Source organism: Lissotriton vulgaris, chromosome 4_1 (assembly GCF_964263255.1).
Source record: "Lissotriton vulgaris chromosome 4_1, aLisVul1.2, whole genome shotgun sequence".
NCBI classification, from domain to species: Eukaryota; Metazoa; Chordata; class Amphibia; order Caudata; family Salamandridae; genus Lissotriton; species Lissotriton vulgaris.
The window spans coordinates 1,361,634,623-1,361,651,273 of NC_141691.1; the positions used below are offsets into that span (position 1 = coordinate 1,361,634,623).

Genomic DNA, 16,651 nt, shown 5'->3' on the forward strand with positions numbered 1-16,651 from the left:
GCCACCTTGCTCCAAGCTTCCAATGTCGAATTCCATATGTACGCCGACGACACACAACTTTACCTAAAACTACAATCCCCTGAAGATATCAAACATCTGAATTCCACGCTTATTAACACTCAATCTTGGCTGGCCGATAATCACCTCAAACTAAATGCTCTGAAAACTGAGTTCCTACTCATCTCACCCCCGGCGAAAATTTCCATCAACCAAACCTGGCTCAATAACTTAACAGCACTCAATGTCCAACCCACAATCGTGGACTCGGCGAAATCCCTAGGCGTCACTCTCGACGCCAAGCTCAACATGCAGCAGCACGTTAGCAAAGCCACAAAAGCAGCTAATTTCCAAATCAACACACTAAGGAAAATGAAACCCTTCCTCCCTGCCGAAGACTTCCAAACTGCTGTACAAGCTTTAGTCATCCCCCGAATAGATTACGGAATTGTGACCCTCAGCGGACTACCGCTATCCACAACAGCACCCTTAAGAGCCTCCCTGAACGCTGCCGCGAGACTCATTACTGGATCAAGAAAGCATTCGCATATATCCCCAGACTTAAAATCGCTAAAATGGCTGCCTTTTGAAGCCAGAATACAGCTAAAAATTGCAGTTATGACACATGCAGCCGTGCACCACAATGCACCCAACTACCTCGCTCAAAAGTTGTCTATATCAGGAGGGTCGAGATCCAATAGAAGTACAAAAAATCTACTCCTGAAACTTTGTAGATTCCGGAAAGAGAAAACATACAAGCGCTCCTTTTCAGGAATGGCACCTAGGATCTGGAATGCGCTCCCCCCTGAAACAAGGCTCATCTCCTCCACTACACTCTTCAAGAAAGAGGTGAAAAGCATCCTTCTGGCCAAGATCTCCTGAACCTCACAGGTGCTGGATCAGTGACTCTGCATTGCTTTGTACCACTGTTCTCATTGTCCCTTGGCACCATACTTCTACTTGATGGGGACACTACTACGCTACTCTCGTCTACCGACTAATATAGGATACACGCTGGTTTACTGATCCACTCTCCCGTTGCCCTCACTCAGTGTTCTCTATATACTATAACACTGGTATAAGCCATCCACATACCCAAGGTGTACCTGAACACCCCTGTAGTGTGATCAACGACTTGTGCTGTCTTATATTACTTGTTTATTTGATTGTATATGCATATGTTTTATGTATGTTATGATTATTACCATGTTAATGACTATTACACTGCTCCCATTATCTCTGTTCATTCCTACTGCCCCTACCTTGTCCATGTGAAGCGCTCTGATATCTGTAAGGATCTTGTTCGCGCTATATAAAACTTTGAATAAATAAATAAATAAATAAGCTATGGACAGACTGCACTCCACCGCCACGGCCCTGCCATCAGCGACAGCGACCTTCCCCTTTGGATAAGTTGGATAGGGTTCTGGAGGCCATCGAACAATCCAGGAACTCCATGGAGGCTAGATTCCGCACACTGACTGCAGAAATCAGCTTCTTACAAGACGATCAGCGTAAACTCGCAAACCAAATCTTCAAAGGCGAAAACACGCTTGCCGGCCTCTAGTGACTAACAACCAATCTGCAATCCGGAACCTACATAAGTGGGTGCAACAGCTTGAGGACGGAGCAGAGGATCTAGAGGGCCACTCCCGCAGGAGCAACATGCATATTCTGGGACTTTCAGAGGTGAGGTAACAAACCTTGAGGCATGGCTTAAGCCTTTTGCTCAGCCATCCGATCTCCCTCCATTCCTTTCCCTGGAAAGGGCTCACCAAGTCCCAGCCCTGCATCCGCTTCCAAGGGCTCCCCCTTGTCCCATGCATCCAAATTTCTTCGATTTAAAGACCGTGATGCTGTCCTCCAAGCGGCCAGACAGCTCCCCTTAGAGTGGAAGACAAAACAGTTATGACCATCTCTGATTAAACCAGAAAAGTCCAACACCAACGTTCAACCTCTGCCAGTTGCAGGTACAGTACTCAAACCTGTTTCGAGCCTGCCTTAAGAGAATAGCCAATGGCTCCACCATCTTCTTTACAGACCCCAAAGACGCGTGGGACTGGACTGACCAACACTATGGGGAATCAAATCTCCCTCATACCAGGCCCACCGCGGGTCCTCCCAGGCCGCGTAGAGACTGGGAAAGCCATGGGCTAAGCCTGCATCACAAGGCTGCTCCTCCCCCAAATGGAACAGATCATTGCAGATTGGAAGCGGGCACTGCAAGCCACAACTACAGAAACTGACTATGAGAAAGGCCCTCACATTTTTTACGTCCGAGGATGACATTCCCCAGATTGACGACTCTCGAAGAGACTCACATACAGACCCCAGGAAAACACCACAATAGCAGATAATCAAATTTGAACCACTGGGCCCCCTAGCATTGAAGCGTGCTGAGCCTTAAGCGTGGATTATATGTATTAGACAGGACTTGATATGTCATCACGATGGCAAACACCACCACACACCACAAACCCACAGGCACAGCCTAACATCAAGAGTCAGCAGGCACAGATAATTCTACTGCAGGAGACAGGCATCACGGCAAATGAACTGGATCATTTGCATCAATGGTGGTGCGGTTCCCTATACGTTACCCTATATTCAGCCTATGCACCTGGCGCCATGGTGTGGATTCGCCTGGATATTCCGTTTCTAGAAACAAATGTGACACTTGATACCACGGGCCACTTTGTACTCCTTGAGGGCCATCTTGACGGCCAGCCCATCCTCATAGTGTGCATTTAGCCCCCAATATGGAGCTGGGGCCCTTTCGGGACACCCTTTCGCCACCCTCACCCACAACACAGCATTACGATGGTAGTTGGGCAGTGACTACAACTGTGTCCTCGACCTCGCACTAGATAGGTCCCACCCTTCACTGCCCCAAGTCCCCCGCAACCAATATGCACAGGTACACTGCTTCGGCAATTGTGTATGCAACTGGACTCTCACTGGCGCATGGCGATCCCAATACTCCACGACTCAGTTCTAATCATTACATACCATTCCTCACAATTTACAAGGGCACCTGGGCCGGTTTCTCTAATCAGCTACCCTTCTGCCTCTCGTCCGCCACTCTGTTTACCTAGGTCATGTGGTCAATGACCGCGTACACATACCCACCCCCACTTGCATACTCCCACTGGAATGTCTGGAGGACCCGGTGTTCCGTGATGAACAGAGGGACCACATTTAACAGTACTTCTCCTGAAAACTAAGGGACAGCCTCCACCAGAGCCCTGGAGTAGGACGCCTTTAAGGTTGTGACGAGGGGCGTATGCATCCAGACCACAGTGGGCACCAGAAGAACTCTGGAGAGAGACATTACGACAGCTGAGAATGGCCTAGCTACACTGTGTAAGGCGGCCGACAGCAACCCTGCGCTCACCCAACTGGCCAAAGCAAAAATCTCATACACTGCCCTTCTGAAGCACCTGCGCTATTAGTTTTTTAGAGCATGCAGCCAAGGTCCACAGGGAGGGAGACAGGTCTGGCAAACCTTTAGCCTGGTTGGTCCCGCAGGAAACCTTGATGCTCCCCATCACGAAGATAAGTACTCCCACAGGCCACACTGTACGAACGCAGAACGATATACTGCTGGCTTTTAGAAATATTATTCCTCTATATACCAGGAACAGCCGGGTACTAAGACGAGCCACTCAGATGTGTTTTTAGCATAAATCACCCTTCCACTTATATCACCTCACCAGGGTCTCTTTAGATGCCACAATAACGCCTGCTGACGCGAAGCAGGCAATCAGTCTTCTCACCTGCAATACAATGCCGGGTTTTGATGGCCTGCCTCCCTAATACTACCACACCTTCTCAACCGAGCTGGTGCTTCATCTGGCAGAGATGTATGCAGCAGCCTTAGAATCTGGTGAGATTCTACACTCACTCTGGGAATCCGTGTTAGTATTCTTTCCAAAACCAGACAGAGACCCCAAGCAGTTGACTTCCTACAGATCCAATGCCATCCTTGAGGAGAATTATAAAATCATAAGCAAGATTTTAGCGAGCGGATACTCCCGGAACTTGTATACATTGACTAAAATGGCTTTGTTTCTGGCCGTAGCACTTCCCAGAATATCCGCTGTCTTCCATATACAGGATCCGGTAAAAAAATCTGACCGCATGAGCAGTCTGCCTCATCCTAGATCTGAAAAAGGTTTTTGGACACTCTAACCTGGCACTATTTATTTACAGTGCTCAACCGCATGGGTATTGGGCCCAAGTTCCTGGCTTACACTCTACTTCTATATTCCAAGCCTATCTCCCAGATTCGCTTGGGCCACCTGGTCTCGGCCCCTTTCCCAGTAGGCCGTGGGACGAGACAGGATTGCCCACTCTCTCCATTGCTGTTTGCGCCTGCAATGGAACCTTTAGTCATATGAATAGGCAAGGAGGTTCAGGCATGGGGCATTCCACTTGCAGATAGGACGCACGCCATTTCAATCTATGCGGACGAGGTGCTCCTGTACCTCTGCAATGTGACAATGGACCTATCACCCCTTAGGGACACCCAGACTGCTTAAGTCTTGGTAGCTGGACTTAGAGTTAACTGGGTCAAATCAGCCGTCTACCCCCTTAACCCAGACATGCAGCCACACGAGGTGTACATCGGGAATGTGATCCTTCATTGGCGCGCGCAAGTGATTCGATATCTAAGGAATTTACTTCTACCATACTCCTGCAGACCTCTACGAGGAGAACCTTCGCAAATCCCAAATGGAAATTAGGGTGCAAATGCACTTCTGGCAGCCTCTGCCTCTCGCACCCATATGCAAGATTGCCATGGCAAAAATGATAATCCTGCCGAGTCTTCTGTATCATTTTGTGAATCTACCAGTAATCCCGCCACGCTCCTTCTTTAAAGAGCTGGACACTCTTCTTTGTACCCTCATCTGGGGCATCAAACGACACCGATTTGCGCTTGCAAAGTTGCAACTCCCCTGAGAGGGGAGGGCTAGGTGCTGCTTCATTTGAGGCATATTATCTAGCAGCCCAACTCCAGTGGATGGCTTGTTGGACTGAAGGGCGCTACCTGGGAGAGACCTGCCCCGAACAGGGACTTATGCTGGCGCCAATGATTCGCAGCTTATTTCTTCCACAGGTGCTTCTATCCTCACCCTGGCCCTTGCAGGTGGCAGATGCCCAGAAGAATGGGCAGGATACATCGCCTCTCCCAATGCTACCCAATAAATGCACCAACCTTGCCTCTAGTCGGATTGCCCCAAACCCCAGCATTCTATACCATTAGCTAACTAAAAGCCTGGACCGAATTCTCATACTCACATGGGGTGATCTTTTTGCCAACTGTCATCTTCTGCTGGCCTCCCTCCAGGACCATTTTTATTGCACAGGGAGCTCCGTTATACTTTCCAAGCATTCTGAAATATAGTGATGGCAGAGCCCAATACGCACACTGTGCTGCAAGCCATTCTTACCATGGGTGACAGGCGACACCTCATTACCTGGCTCTATAAAGCCATCCGGTAACTGGCGGCTAACCCCCAGCTACACTACGATAAAAATGGGGGATGACAATGGAGGCTGTTACACAAAAAGGAATGTAGCTGAGCACTGGAGTCCCCACAGCGGGTCTCCCGTAACTCATGGTTTAAGAACATATGCTTTGTCATCCTCCATAGGGCATATCTAACCCCGTCACAACTGAATCGCTATTTCCCCAAGGCGGGCGTTCCCTGCCCACAATGTCACATTTCATATGCAGACATTAAGCACATGGTGTGGTCCTGCCCAACCCTACAAAGCTTTTGGCACTCAGTACACACCGTCCTGAGCAAGGTCACAGAATTGCCAGACATATACCCATGGGAGGCATGCTGCTTAGGTTTGCTCAGAAGCAAAAAGCAATTAGAAGTATGCACATGATCCGCAGCACTAGCATTCTTTCTCACCAAATGCACACCTTAACTCCCCGTGACGCTCACCTACTGATCCTCAAACAGCCTCCTGACCGGGGAGGAAGTAGACCTCCATTGTGAGGTTCGTGGCTGGTGCAAACAGTCCATTACCCCCATTTGGACAACCTTCTCGTGCAATTTCAACAGGAGACAGGGACGATGATCTCCCCCCATTAATCCACCCAAGCCCTTCTAGACCTCCGATATTCAATCGTCACCGCACCAATTGGGAGCTCACAAAGTAGCTCCTGTGCACGCTCCATCCTTACCATTCCCCACACCATCTCAATGATCCACAGGGTAGCAACTGTCTCTCTCAGCAACTACCCTGGTCGAATCCCACAACCTCTACTGCTACTTCTAGACCTGTCCGCCTTCCCCATTAGATTAACCTTCCTAATTTTTTCCGAGTTTAAGTATAGTGGCACCACATTAACACTCGCTGTCTAATGTAAACACTTTCCAATGTTGTACCATTTTCTGTTTTACATTGTAATCCTTCAATATCTATGCAGGCAAAACCAGATGGTACATACCACTTCAATTTATCAATGTCAATTACCAGCTGTCACATGTAAATGCAGTTTATATTAAAAAATCTAATAAAAATAGTTTACAAATCACTTAATTTTTGCTATGGTGTAAGGGGTCTCATGTTAGGTCCATCTCCTGGACTCATCATGCTTACTGACCAATTGCTCAAGTGACTCTAATCCTTTTTTTTTTTTATAATGTATTTATTGAATATTGCATAGTAAAACACAGCAGGTATACATTACATCGACATATGCATGTACGAAAAAAGCAAACATTGCGGGCTCCGCTGCTGCACCTTAAGGAAGGATAAGAGTTTTGTAAACAACTAGCAAAACAGGCTACCGTCAGTACAAACATGAGGTAAATCTGTCAGTCTCAACATTCTTGTACAAAGTTAGGAGCATTTTGACAAAGAAACATATCATATGGAGTCAATACACAAAGCAGTGGATAAATCATATACCCCTACATATAGACACAGGTGAGTGTTTATCACATCTTCTTTCAATTTTTGGCTTGAGTGGAGTGTAACATTTATACGTGGTATAATTGCACAGATTCTAGTATAGGGTAATCCCAACACATCACTCCAGAATTACGTTACCAGGCCATCAGGCTCAGACGGGGGAGACTCCGCTCTGTTTCGTGACCATTGCAAGAACGGCTTCCAGATATCCCGTGGCCGCGAGGCATTCGGCATCAGATCTCAATATGCACCCAGCTGTGTGTGGCCATATGCCACGTCCGACAGCCAGTCCGCAAATTTAGGTCGAAGTCTGCGAACCCATTTCATAGCCACTTGACGTTTAGCAGATAACAATAAAGCATGCAGTTTCCGACTTTTGGGTTCCGTGTTCGCCACCCATCCTAGGATACCAAGGAGCTGGGAAGGATCATCTGCTCTATTCAGAATTTGATTTATAGCTACAAAAATCTCTGACCAGTACTCCGATAGAGCCAAACAGTTCCAAGCCACATGCATAAAGCAAGCTCCCTCTGTCCCACATCTCCAACATTTATCATCTTCTCTAATACCCATGCGGTGAAGAGCTAGTGGGGTGCGGTAGAATCTGTGTAGAAACTTAAAGTGGATAAGTCGAAGTTTGTAATTTGGGGAGAGTTCCAACAACTGCCTACAACAGAATGACCACTGGTCGTCGGTTAACCTCTTGGCTGCTAATGACAAGGGTAACTCGTCATGGACTTTCCATTGATTTCAATGGAAATTAGAGTATAATAATAAAATGGCCTTAGCAGCCAAGAGGTTAAGGGCGTCTCAAGTTCTTCATTCCACAACTACAGAGATTTAGGCACTACAATAGGGGACTGCTCCTGCATGGAGTTGTATAAGCGTGATACCAGTTTCTTCCGGTATGCACTTGCTAGTATGTTCTGGAGTGCATTTAGTTGTGGCGGCTCCTCTGGGAACCGGTGCCACATTGCTTTGCATGCAGATTTAAGTTTGTGATAGGTGAACATGTCCCCAAAGGACAAAGGCCGGCTCTCCTCCGCGATTTGTAGATCTAGAAATATACCCTCTGGGTACAAATCCGCAAATGTGTACAGCTTAGATCCAGCGATGGATACGTCACCTCCGCCTACTTCCAGGCAGGGGAGCATGGGGTTCTGTTTGAGGGGAATCGCAGGTGCGTATAACAAGGGTAGGGCAGCTCGCCTCTGCAGCTCACGCCATGCCCAGCGAAGCATGTTGGCCGAGTCAATATCCCTTGTTGGCCTGGGAGTTTTGCGATATAAGGCAACACTTAAGGGCAGCGGAGCCACCGTGTCCAACTCAACTGCCACATGTGGTTGGAAAGGCGTGGGATAGGCCCAGAAGTGCAGATATTGGGCCTGTGCGCACAGCGCGTATAATTGTATGTCTGGAGCACCCATGCCCCCCTGTCTCAGCGGCAGTGTTAATAATGCCCATGAGAGCCTAGCCTGGCTCCCAGCCCACACCAAGGACAGTAAATGAGAACGTAGACAAGTGAAAAAACATTGCGTCAGTGGGATGGGGATGTTTACGAACCGATAGAGGAATTTGGGCAATACAATTATTTTCGCCAGTGCAATTCTACCAGCCAGGGATAAAGGGAGTTTCGACCATATTGCCACCTTACTTTCAAGCCAGGACACCGCCCTTCCAAAATGTAGGGTCCAGAGGTCTTGGAGATTTCGGCTGATCCAAATGCCTAGGTATTTAACCTCATCAGCTTCCCATCGCAGAAGATAGTCAGAGTGCACTTCGGAAGTATTGTCGGTCAGTGGAAACATTACCGACTTAGACCAATTTATAGTAACACCTGACAGCCCCCCGAATTTAACAAATTCCCTCAATAATGGATTTAGGTTTTCAGCTGGGTTATGCACATACAGAGTGACGTCGTCAGCGTATAGCGAGATCAGCAAGCTTCGGGAGCTGAATCCTATATCTCTGGCGGTATAATGTTGCCTAATTCTGGCTGCTAGTGGCTCCATGGCGATTGCGAATAATAAAGGGGACAAGGGGCACCCCTGTCTGGTACCTCTGGAAATTGTGAACGGGTCTGATATCATGCCAATCACTCTCACCGTAGCCTTGGGAGCAGTGTAGAGTAGGCAAATTTGATTTATGAACAACGGGCTGAATCCCATTCTCTCCAGTATAGTAAAAAGATATGCCCATTCAAGAGAGTCGAATGCCTTTGTGGCATCTAAGAATATCACTGCAGCTTGTACATCCGGATGCAAATAATGCAACCCCGAGAATACAGTTCTCAGATTGTGTGTGGTTGCGCGGCCAGGTATGAAACCTGATTGGTCCGGGAGGGCCACTATTGGGAGCAAAGGTTGTAGACTATCTGCTATTATTTTCGCATACATTTTCACGTCCACATTAATCAGTGACAAGGGTCTGTACGAATCTAGGTATTGGCTGTCTTTATCTGGTTTCAGCAGTGTTATGACAAGGGCCTCTCTCCTAGATTCAGGCAGCGTTCCCACCTCCAGAGCCTCAACAAACACCTCATGCAGCCGCGGGGCAAGCTCATCCACATACGTTTTATAGAATGCTGCCGTAAGGCCATCTGGCCCTGGAGCCTTATTAAGCGGGAGAGCTTTGATAGTTCTGGCGATATCCTGGACCGTCAAGGGGTGGTCCATATACTGCCTATGTGCGTTGTTAAACCATACAAGCGCTATGGACTCAAGATAAGACGCAAGAGCGTCTTGCGGCGCAGCATGCGAGGACGTATACAAGTTGGAATGGTATGTAGTGAACGCCTGTAGTATCTCACTTTGCCCCGTCGTCATGACCCCTGCGGTGTCAAAAATGGTGTGTACGTGTGTGGGTGGTGCAGAGAAGTTGATCATTCTAGCTAGGGTTTGACTGGGCCTGTCACCTTCACCATATCTTCGTGCCTCAGCCTGTTTGCCTAAGAATTTCAGCTCGCACTGGGCTTCCTCGGCGAAGTCTAGTAGTTTAGCTTTAATTTTTGAGGCTGTGTTCGGTGTAGGGTCAGTGCAGAAAGATTGTTCAAGTGTTTTGAGCTCCCCCTCTAACCCAGCTATGGTATTTGTGATGGCCTTCAAACAGCTGCTTTGCGTGCTATGCATTGACCCCTTAAGACCACTTTAAAGGCGTCCCATAGAACTGCTTCAGTGGTGACGGAACCCTCGTTGTTAGTAAAATAGTCTTTTATGTCTTGTCTTATCTCTTCAGTGAAGGCTGCATCTTGAAGCGCATGTGGCGGGAGGCGCCAGGTGAAAGCCCTCTCGGGGGCCCCGGGAAGTTCTAGTTCTAGAAGGCGGGGAGCATGATCAGAGAGGGAGCGGGCCAAAATGCCAACATCAACAGTCCAGGTGGCCACGTCTTAAGATACCAGCCAAAAGTCCTATCTAGACCAGGCAGCGTGGTGTGCGGAAATACATGTTCTTAATCTAGTGCGTGTGTTTCGGGATCTCCATATATCTATTAAAGAGCCTTCAATGATTATGTCTCTCAATGCCTGGCCGGCGTGTGGATGTAGTTGCCTGGATACACCTTTTCTGTCTAATGAATCATCTATGACCACGTTAAAGTCCCCTCCCCAAATGACCGTAGGGCAGTCTAGAATCGTTATCTGCGCCCAAACCTCCCTGAAAAACTCTGGGTCGTCCACGTTCGGCCAATAGACAGCCGCCAATATCACATTTTTGCCAAGTAGGGTTCCATGCAGCACCACATACCTGCCATCTTTATCACTTGTCACAGTGTGCTCTTTCCAGTCAATACCTCTACGCACAAGTATAGCTACTCACCTGGCATAGTTAGAAAATATAGCCGAATATGTGGACCCCCATCTTGAGTGTTTGAGCCTGGGTGAGGCCGTGGAATGAATGTGCGTTTCTTGTAAGAAACAGATGTCAATATTGTGCCTAAGTAAATAGCTGTGCATCAGTCTGGACTTTCTGCCATCACGCAAGCCTCCAATGTTCCATGTTAGAACCTTTGTCACACCCATTGCCTTTCGTCCAAAGTAGTGAATGTACATTCTGATTGACCCATATTATAACACTGTATATCAAAACGAATAAGCTTGACCATGTAGCACTGACAACTCGCCAAACTTCCCCGTTTCCCAGACCACCCTCCTCCCACACCAACCCCCCAATTAGGTTGTGTCAAACCCCCCCCCTAACACGCCAAAGGCGTTAGAACAGTAGAACTTTTGAATTGCGGGAGACACCCCTCGGAGGCCCGGCATCTCCAGCGTACACCCGGCATCTCGAGAATACACCCCTGTTTTCACAGGGTGGCTGCACTATTGTAAGCTGTTCATCTAGTCTGAGGATTGAATCCACGTCTAGGAAGCAAGGACAAAATACAACTGAAATCTCATGCAGTGTGAGTCAGATATAGGATCAGTTCACAAACCAAAATTTGGACAACATGTTCAACACGATGCATATCAATAGGAGCAGGTCAGCATACTTAGTAGGTCCACTTTAGTAGTACCAGTGAGAGGTGTACTTTACCCAGAGGTAGCAGCATAGTAGGGCATTTAGACTTCAATCATTGTCACTCATTGGACTACCCTCTTCAACCTCAGTTTGAGCCTTCCTCTTGGACCTGGGCCCACACACGTGTTTCGCAAATTTGAGAGCAGATCTAGCATCCAGGAAGTGGTGTGTTGTGCCTTCATGTACAACCTTTAGTTTTGCCGGGTACAAGAGGGAGTATGGGATCTCAGCCTGGAGCAGCAGCCTCTTGGCTGGCAAAAACTCCTTGCGGGCCGCTTGCACCAGTGACGTGAAATCCAGATAGAAAGAAATGTTGTTCCCTTTGTGCATTATCTTTCCCTTCTCCCTTGCCAAACGCAATATTAAGTCTCTGTCTTGGTAGTTTAGCAGTTTCACCAGAATCGGTCTCGGCGTGGCCCCAGCAGGCGGTTTCTTCCCCAGTGTTCTGTGCACCCGCTCCACTGTGAACACCGGAGAGAGGCTCGGGTCAAAGATGTCATGTAGGAGTTCCGTAATGAAGACTTCCATTTTCCCCATCGCTGTGGTCTCCGGAATCCCCGTGACAGGAATGTTACATCTTCAAGAGCGCGCTTCTAAATCGTCCACTTTTGCGCACAGCGTCTCAATTTTAATTTTCCATGTTGGTAATGTGCGTTTGGGTCTCCTGCTGGAACTCACTGCACTCCGTGTGTCGATTTTCAAGGCTATCTAGCCGTGTTTCGTGCGTGGCAACCTGGGATCGTACATTGTCTAGTTGGGCTGTCATGGCATCCAGCTTGGCGTCTATACTTTTGAGGCTCGAACATACCACAAGCATTAGTGCAGTGACATCTATTTCTGGAGGAGCCTCTTGTGACGACCCTCCTGCAGCCATGAGTTCTTGTTCTGCTTGTTTGGACTGTCTTTTTTTGTTCAAATGTGAGCTTCGGCTGGCGGGGGTCACCCTTACCCATGATGCGGTACTTAGGTTAGTCCTTACCCACAGCCACTGAGCCCGCAGCGAGTCTGACCTCTCAATATCTTATGGCCCCAGGATCGTGGAGTGGGCACAGCACAATGCAGGTAGCACAAGTCAGGCAGACATCTCTCTTAACCCTCCGGTGGTGCTTATCTGTATGCACAAGGTGGCCGAACAGGGAGGTATGCAGGACAGCGTCACAACCACAGGAAATCCCACGATGTCGTGTAGCGGCCGGGCAGCGAAGGAGGGAGGCTACTACGCGTAAAATGTCATCAAGGCCAGGGGCACTCAGCATGGGTATCTATGGTAGCTTGCTGTGGTGAAATACAGGTCTTAGGCCTGACCGGGTGCAAGTGTTGAGCTGTAGAAGCCAGCGTCTCAAAGATACATGAATTCAGAGTGGCATATTAGAGACCGGAGTTGCCCCCGCTGTGCCAGGGCAGAGGTGGTCTCCGTGTGTATCGTTAATGTACAGTCGCTGTGTCAGCCCGATCGGGTGTAGCGCACATGCCCTCCAGCTCCCGTATGTACAATATAGGCCGCCGTGCTACCTTATGTCGTAGATTCACAGTGCACAGCCACAATCTCTTCTGCCCTGTGTTAGGTCGTACTCTCACACGACATATGCGCCCAAGGTTCAATATCTTTTTTTTCTCCCCCCGGCCGCATTCGCGCTAGTTTTTTGCGGCGAGTCAGCCCAATTCAAGATGGCAGCCCGCCACAATGCGGATTCATCCAGGCCAGCCGTTTGTTCAAGAAAGGGATATGCAATCCCACCTTAAGGATATTTGTACGGAAGTAGTCTTCAGCAAAAGCCGTATCCTTACCCCACCTCCGTGCATGTGGGCTCTGTGTTGTTTACCGTCTCCCCGCTTCACGAGTGGCCAGGCCTGTGCATCCCCGGCCTCGATTTATGCCAGGCACCCGGGCTTGTTCTCCAGCGCCTCCGGACCCCAACACGACCCTGCCTCGGTCCAGATATCTGGAGCCTATGGACGTAGCAGCATTCGTGCCAGGGCTTCAAAACTTAGGTCGATTGTGCCTCAGACCATGCGAAGCCAGTGGAAACCGAAGTCGGGCATGTGTTACCCGAAACAACTAGGATTATTGCAGGATTTATAAAGCAGCCGGCGGAGCTCGCTAGTTAGGTGGCCATTTCGCTGCTCATTCGGCCACGCTCCCCTCAAGTGACTCTAATCCTTTTAATTGCCGGACATTCACGTTCCAATAATCCAGTTTTTTTCTAATATTTTTTGCGGTTGTATGTCTAAACAACTACTGCCTACACCACGACTTCCTTAACCACGAAGGCCTAACCACGAGTTATTCTTAACCACTACCTTTTTTAGCACTACTTCCTAAACCACAAACTAAAACATCTTGTGTTTGGCCATTAGATGGCACTATTGTAAATACAACACTTCTTGCATGAACCACTCGTAAAAAAAAAAAAAGGATCTAAATGTACCATGTTAGTATGCTTTGACAACGCATACTATTAGCTCTTTTTTTTATTTATCCTTTTTAGTGAGGGGAGACCCCCCCCCTTTATTTTCCTTTAATTCTGAGGAGTGACGTTATACAGGAGCGGAGGGTAGTGGAGAGACTCGTGGTTTAGGGAAGTCATGCTTAAGGAATGTGGTGGTTTTTGAACGTCGTAGTTCCGGCTTCGTTGTTCAGGTAAGTCGTTATAAAATCTTCGTTGTTAAGGATGTTTCCCATTTTTTGCATCTTTGACTGTGTTCTCTGGATTGACATGGGGGTATTAGCTTCATCCATGAAAGCGTTAGAGTTAAGCAAGGGAATACAAATGGAGTAAGAGGCTGTTCACAGTGACAGGGCCACTCCCCAAACTCCCAATTTCCTACCTTGAACATGGGAGGGTCCTTCTGTATCCTTTGGTAATATATTGAAAAAAACTATTATCCAAGAACTAACAATCCTCTGCTATATAACTTCTACCAACTTTAAAGTATGACGCATGATAAAAAATATTTAACTACCTTCATGTTGCCATCTTTAATGAGGTTTACTTTAATGTTGGACTCTGGAGACAGATTTCCCCACTCGTCGCAAAGTTGAACTATAAGAGGCTTTGGTAATTCCTTTCCATTTATCACAGTAACAGCCTAAAATAAAACACAACATTTTATGAATCACCTGCATGAAGATGAAAAATAAATATGTGTACATTGACAACATGCGCAAGAATGGGACATTCTAAATTTGCTCAGCAGAATAGAAGGATGTAAGAAAACTAAGCAATATAAAGAAGCTTTCAAGAAACCTACCAAAACAGGTTCTCAAAAAGGTCGACAATTAGACAGTACATCTTCTTAAATCATAGGCTTGAGCAGTCAAATCCAAGCCATCTATTAAGGATACAATACAATGACAGTGGTAAGGCACAAGTTACTTACCTTCGGTAACGATATATCTGTAAGAAACAGTAGTTAGTGTTAGATTCCTTACCTTAGAATATCCTCAGGCGTCAGATCCGGAAACTTTTGCGTAGCAGTACCCTTGCGCGTCGGAAGGCGTCGTCTGGGGCTCCGCGTCCGTCGTCGTTGGCGCCGTGATGACATCGTCGGAGAACTTAGACGCCGCCCTCGCACGCTGACGTCAGTTCTTATACACAGCTTTTCCGCGCCAGAAATGCAGAGCCATGATAAAAACCAACACTGGTGCCATGAAACTAGAGCCCTGAAAGGGGATGACCTTAACCCTAGATATCGGTTCGCAGAACGGGGAGGATGGGTGGGGCGGTAAGGAATCTAATACTAACTACTGTTTCTTACAGATATATCGTTACCGAAGGTAAGTAACTTGTGCATCTGAAAGAAACAGGTTAGTATTAGATTCCTTACCTTAGAATAGATACCCCAGCAATACCAAACCCCGGAGGTGGGTCTGCGAACCAATGATCACACCAGAAAGTCCTGGAGAACGGAACAGCCAAAAAAGCCATCTCTACGGACTTGACTGTCCAGGCAGTAGAGTCTTGCGAACGTGTGCAGCGAGGCCCATGTAGCTGCCTGACAACGTGTCCTGCGAGGGGACTCCCCGGCCCAGGGCAGCAGTAGCCGCCGTGGCCCGAGTAGAATGGCACGTAGCCCCACAGGATGCTCCTTTCTAGCCAGAGAGTAACAAGCCTTGATGCACAAGACGACCCATCGAGAAATGGTCCGTTTGTGCACCGCCCGTCCCTTCTTGGCGCCCATGTAACCAACAAAGAAGTTGGTCATCCACCCGGAACTGGCGTGTGCGATTCAGATAGAATGAGAGCGCACGTTTTGGTTAGAAACGGTGGAGCCTCTCTTCGTCTTTTGAGGGATGCGGAGGCGGAAAGAAGGTGGGCAAGGTGATGGAGACTGCCCGATGTGGAAGGCTGTGACTACCTTGAGCAGGAAAGAGGGTCGCGTCCGCAACACAACTTTGTCCGGATGGGCGGAAAGGAGGTTTAGAAGAAAGGGCCTGGAGCTCACTCACTCTCCTGGCAGAGGTGATGGCAACCAGGAAAGCAGTCTTAAGAGTAAGGAGGCGAAGAGGACAGTTATGAAGTGGCTCGAAGGGAGCGCACATCAGATACGTCAGAACAAGGTTGAAGTCCCGCTGAGGCATCACGAAAGGAACAGGAGGAAACATATGAGTGATGCCCTTCCAAAACCTATTTACAACTAGGGACTTGAACAAGGAAAGCTGATCAGGGAGCCTTAAGAAGGCAGAAATGGCCGAGAGGTAGCCCTTCAGAGTGCCCAGAGCAGAGCCCTGCTGGGCAAGAGAAAGAAGAAAGAGGAGGACCTCTGAAAGAGGGGCAGAAAGGGGATCCACAGCTTTTGCTGTGCACCATGGCATAAAATCGGTCCAGCTGCAGGCGTATACTGATTTTGTGGAGGGACGCCTGGCTGCCAGAATCACATTACAGACTTCAGGAGGCAAGTGAAATGGCCTCAACTACCGCTGCTAAATCTCCACGCATGTAAGTGGAGACTGGACAGGTTCGGGTGGAGGACCGTCCCCTACTGCTGCGACAGAAGATCCTCCTGAAGAGGCAGACGAATCGGGGGATCGACTGACATGCTGAGTAGCTCGTGATACCATTATCTTCGTGCGCAGTCAGGAGCCACAAGGATGACTTGGGACCGGTCGCGCCTGATCTTCTTCAGCACTCTGGGCAGAAGTGGTATAGGCGGAAAGGTGTACAACAGACCGCAACTCCACTCGCAACGAAAAGCGTCTCCGA

The 16,651-nt window shown here is 48.3% G+C and overlaps 1 protein-coding gene across 1 annotated transcript in view; it reads right to left on the reverse strand.

Moving 5' to 3' along the window:
- The window catches only part of SMCHD1 (structural maintenance of chromosomes flexible hinge domain containing 1), a 2,274,803-nt gene that overhangs the window by 1,011,584 nt on the left and 1,246,568 nt on the right, over positions 1-16,651 (reverse strand). Inside the window, exon 33 of the mRNA XM_086965602.1 lies at positions 14,412-14,537. Within this exon, the coding sequence (XP_086821728.1) occupies positions 14,412-14,537 (126 nt within the window). The remainder of the gene's footprint in view (positions 1-14,411; positions 14,538-16,651) is intronic.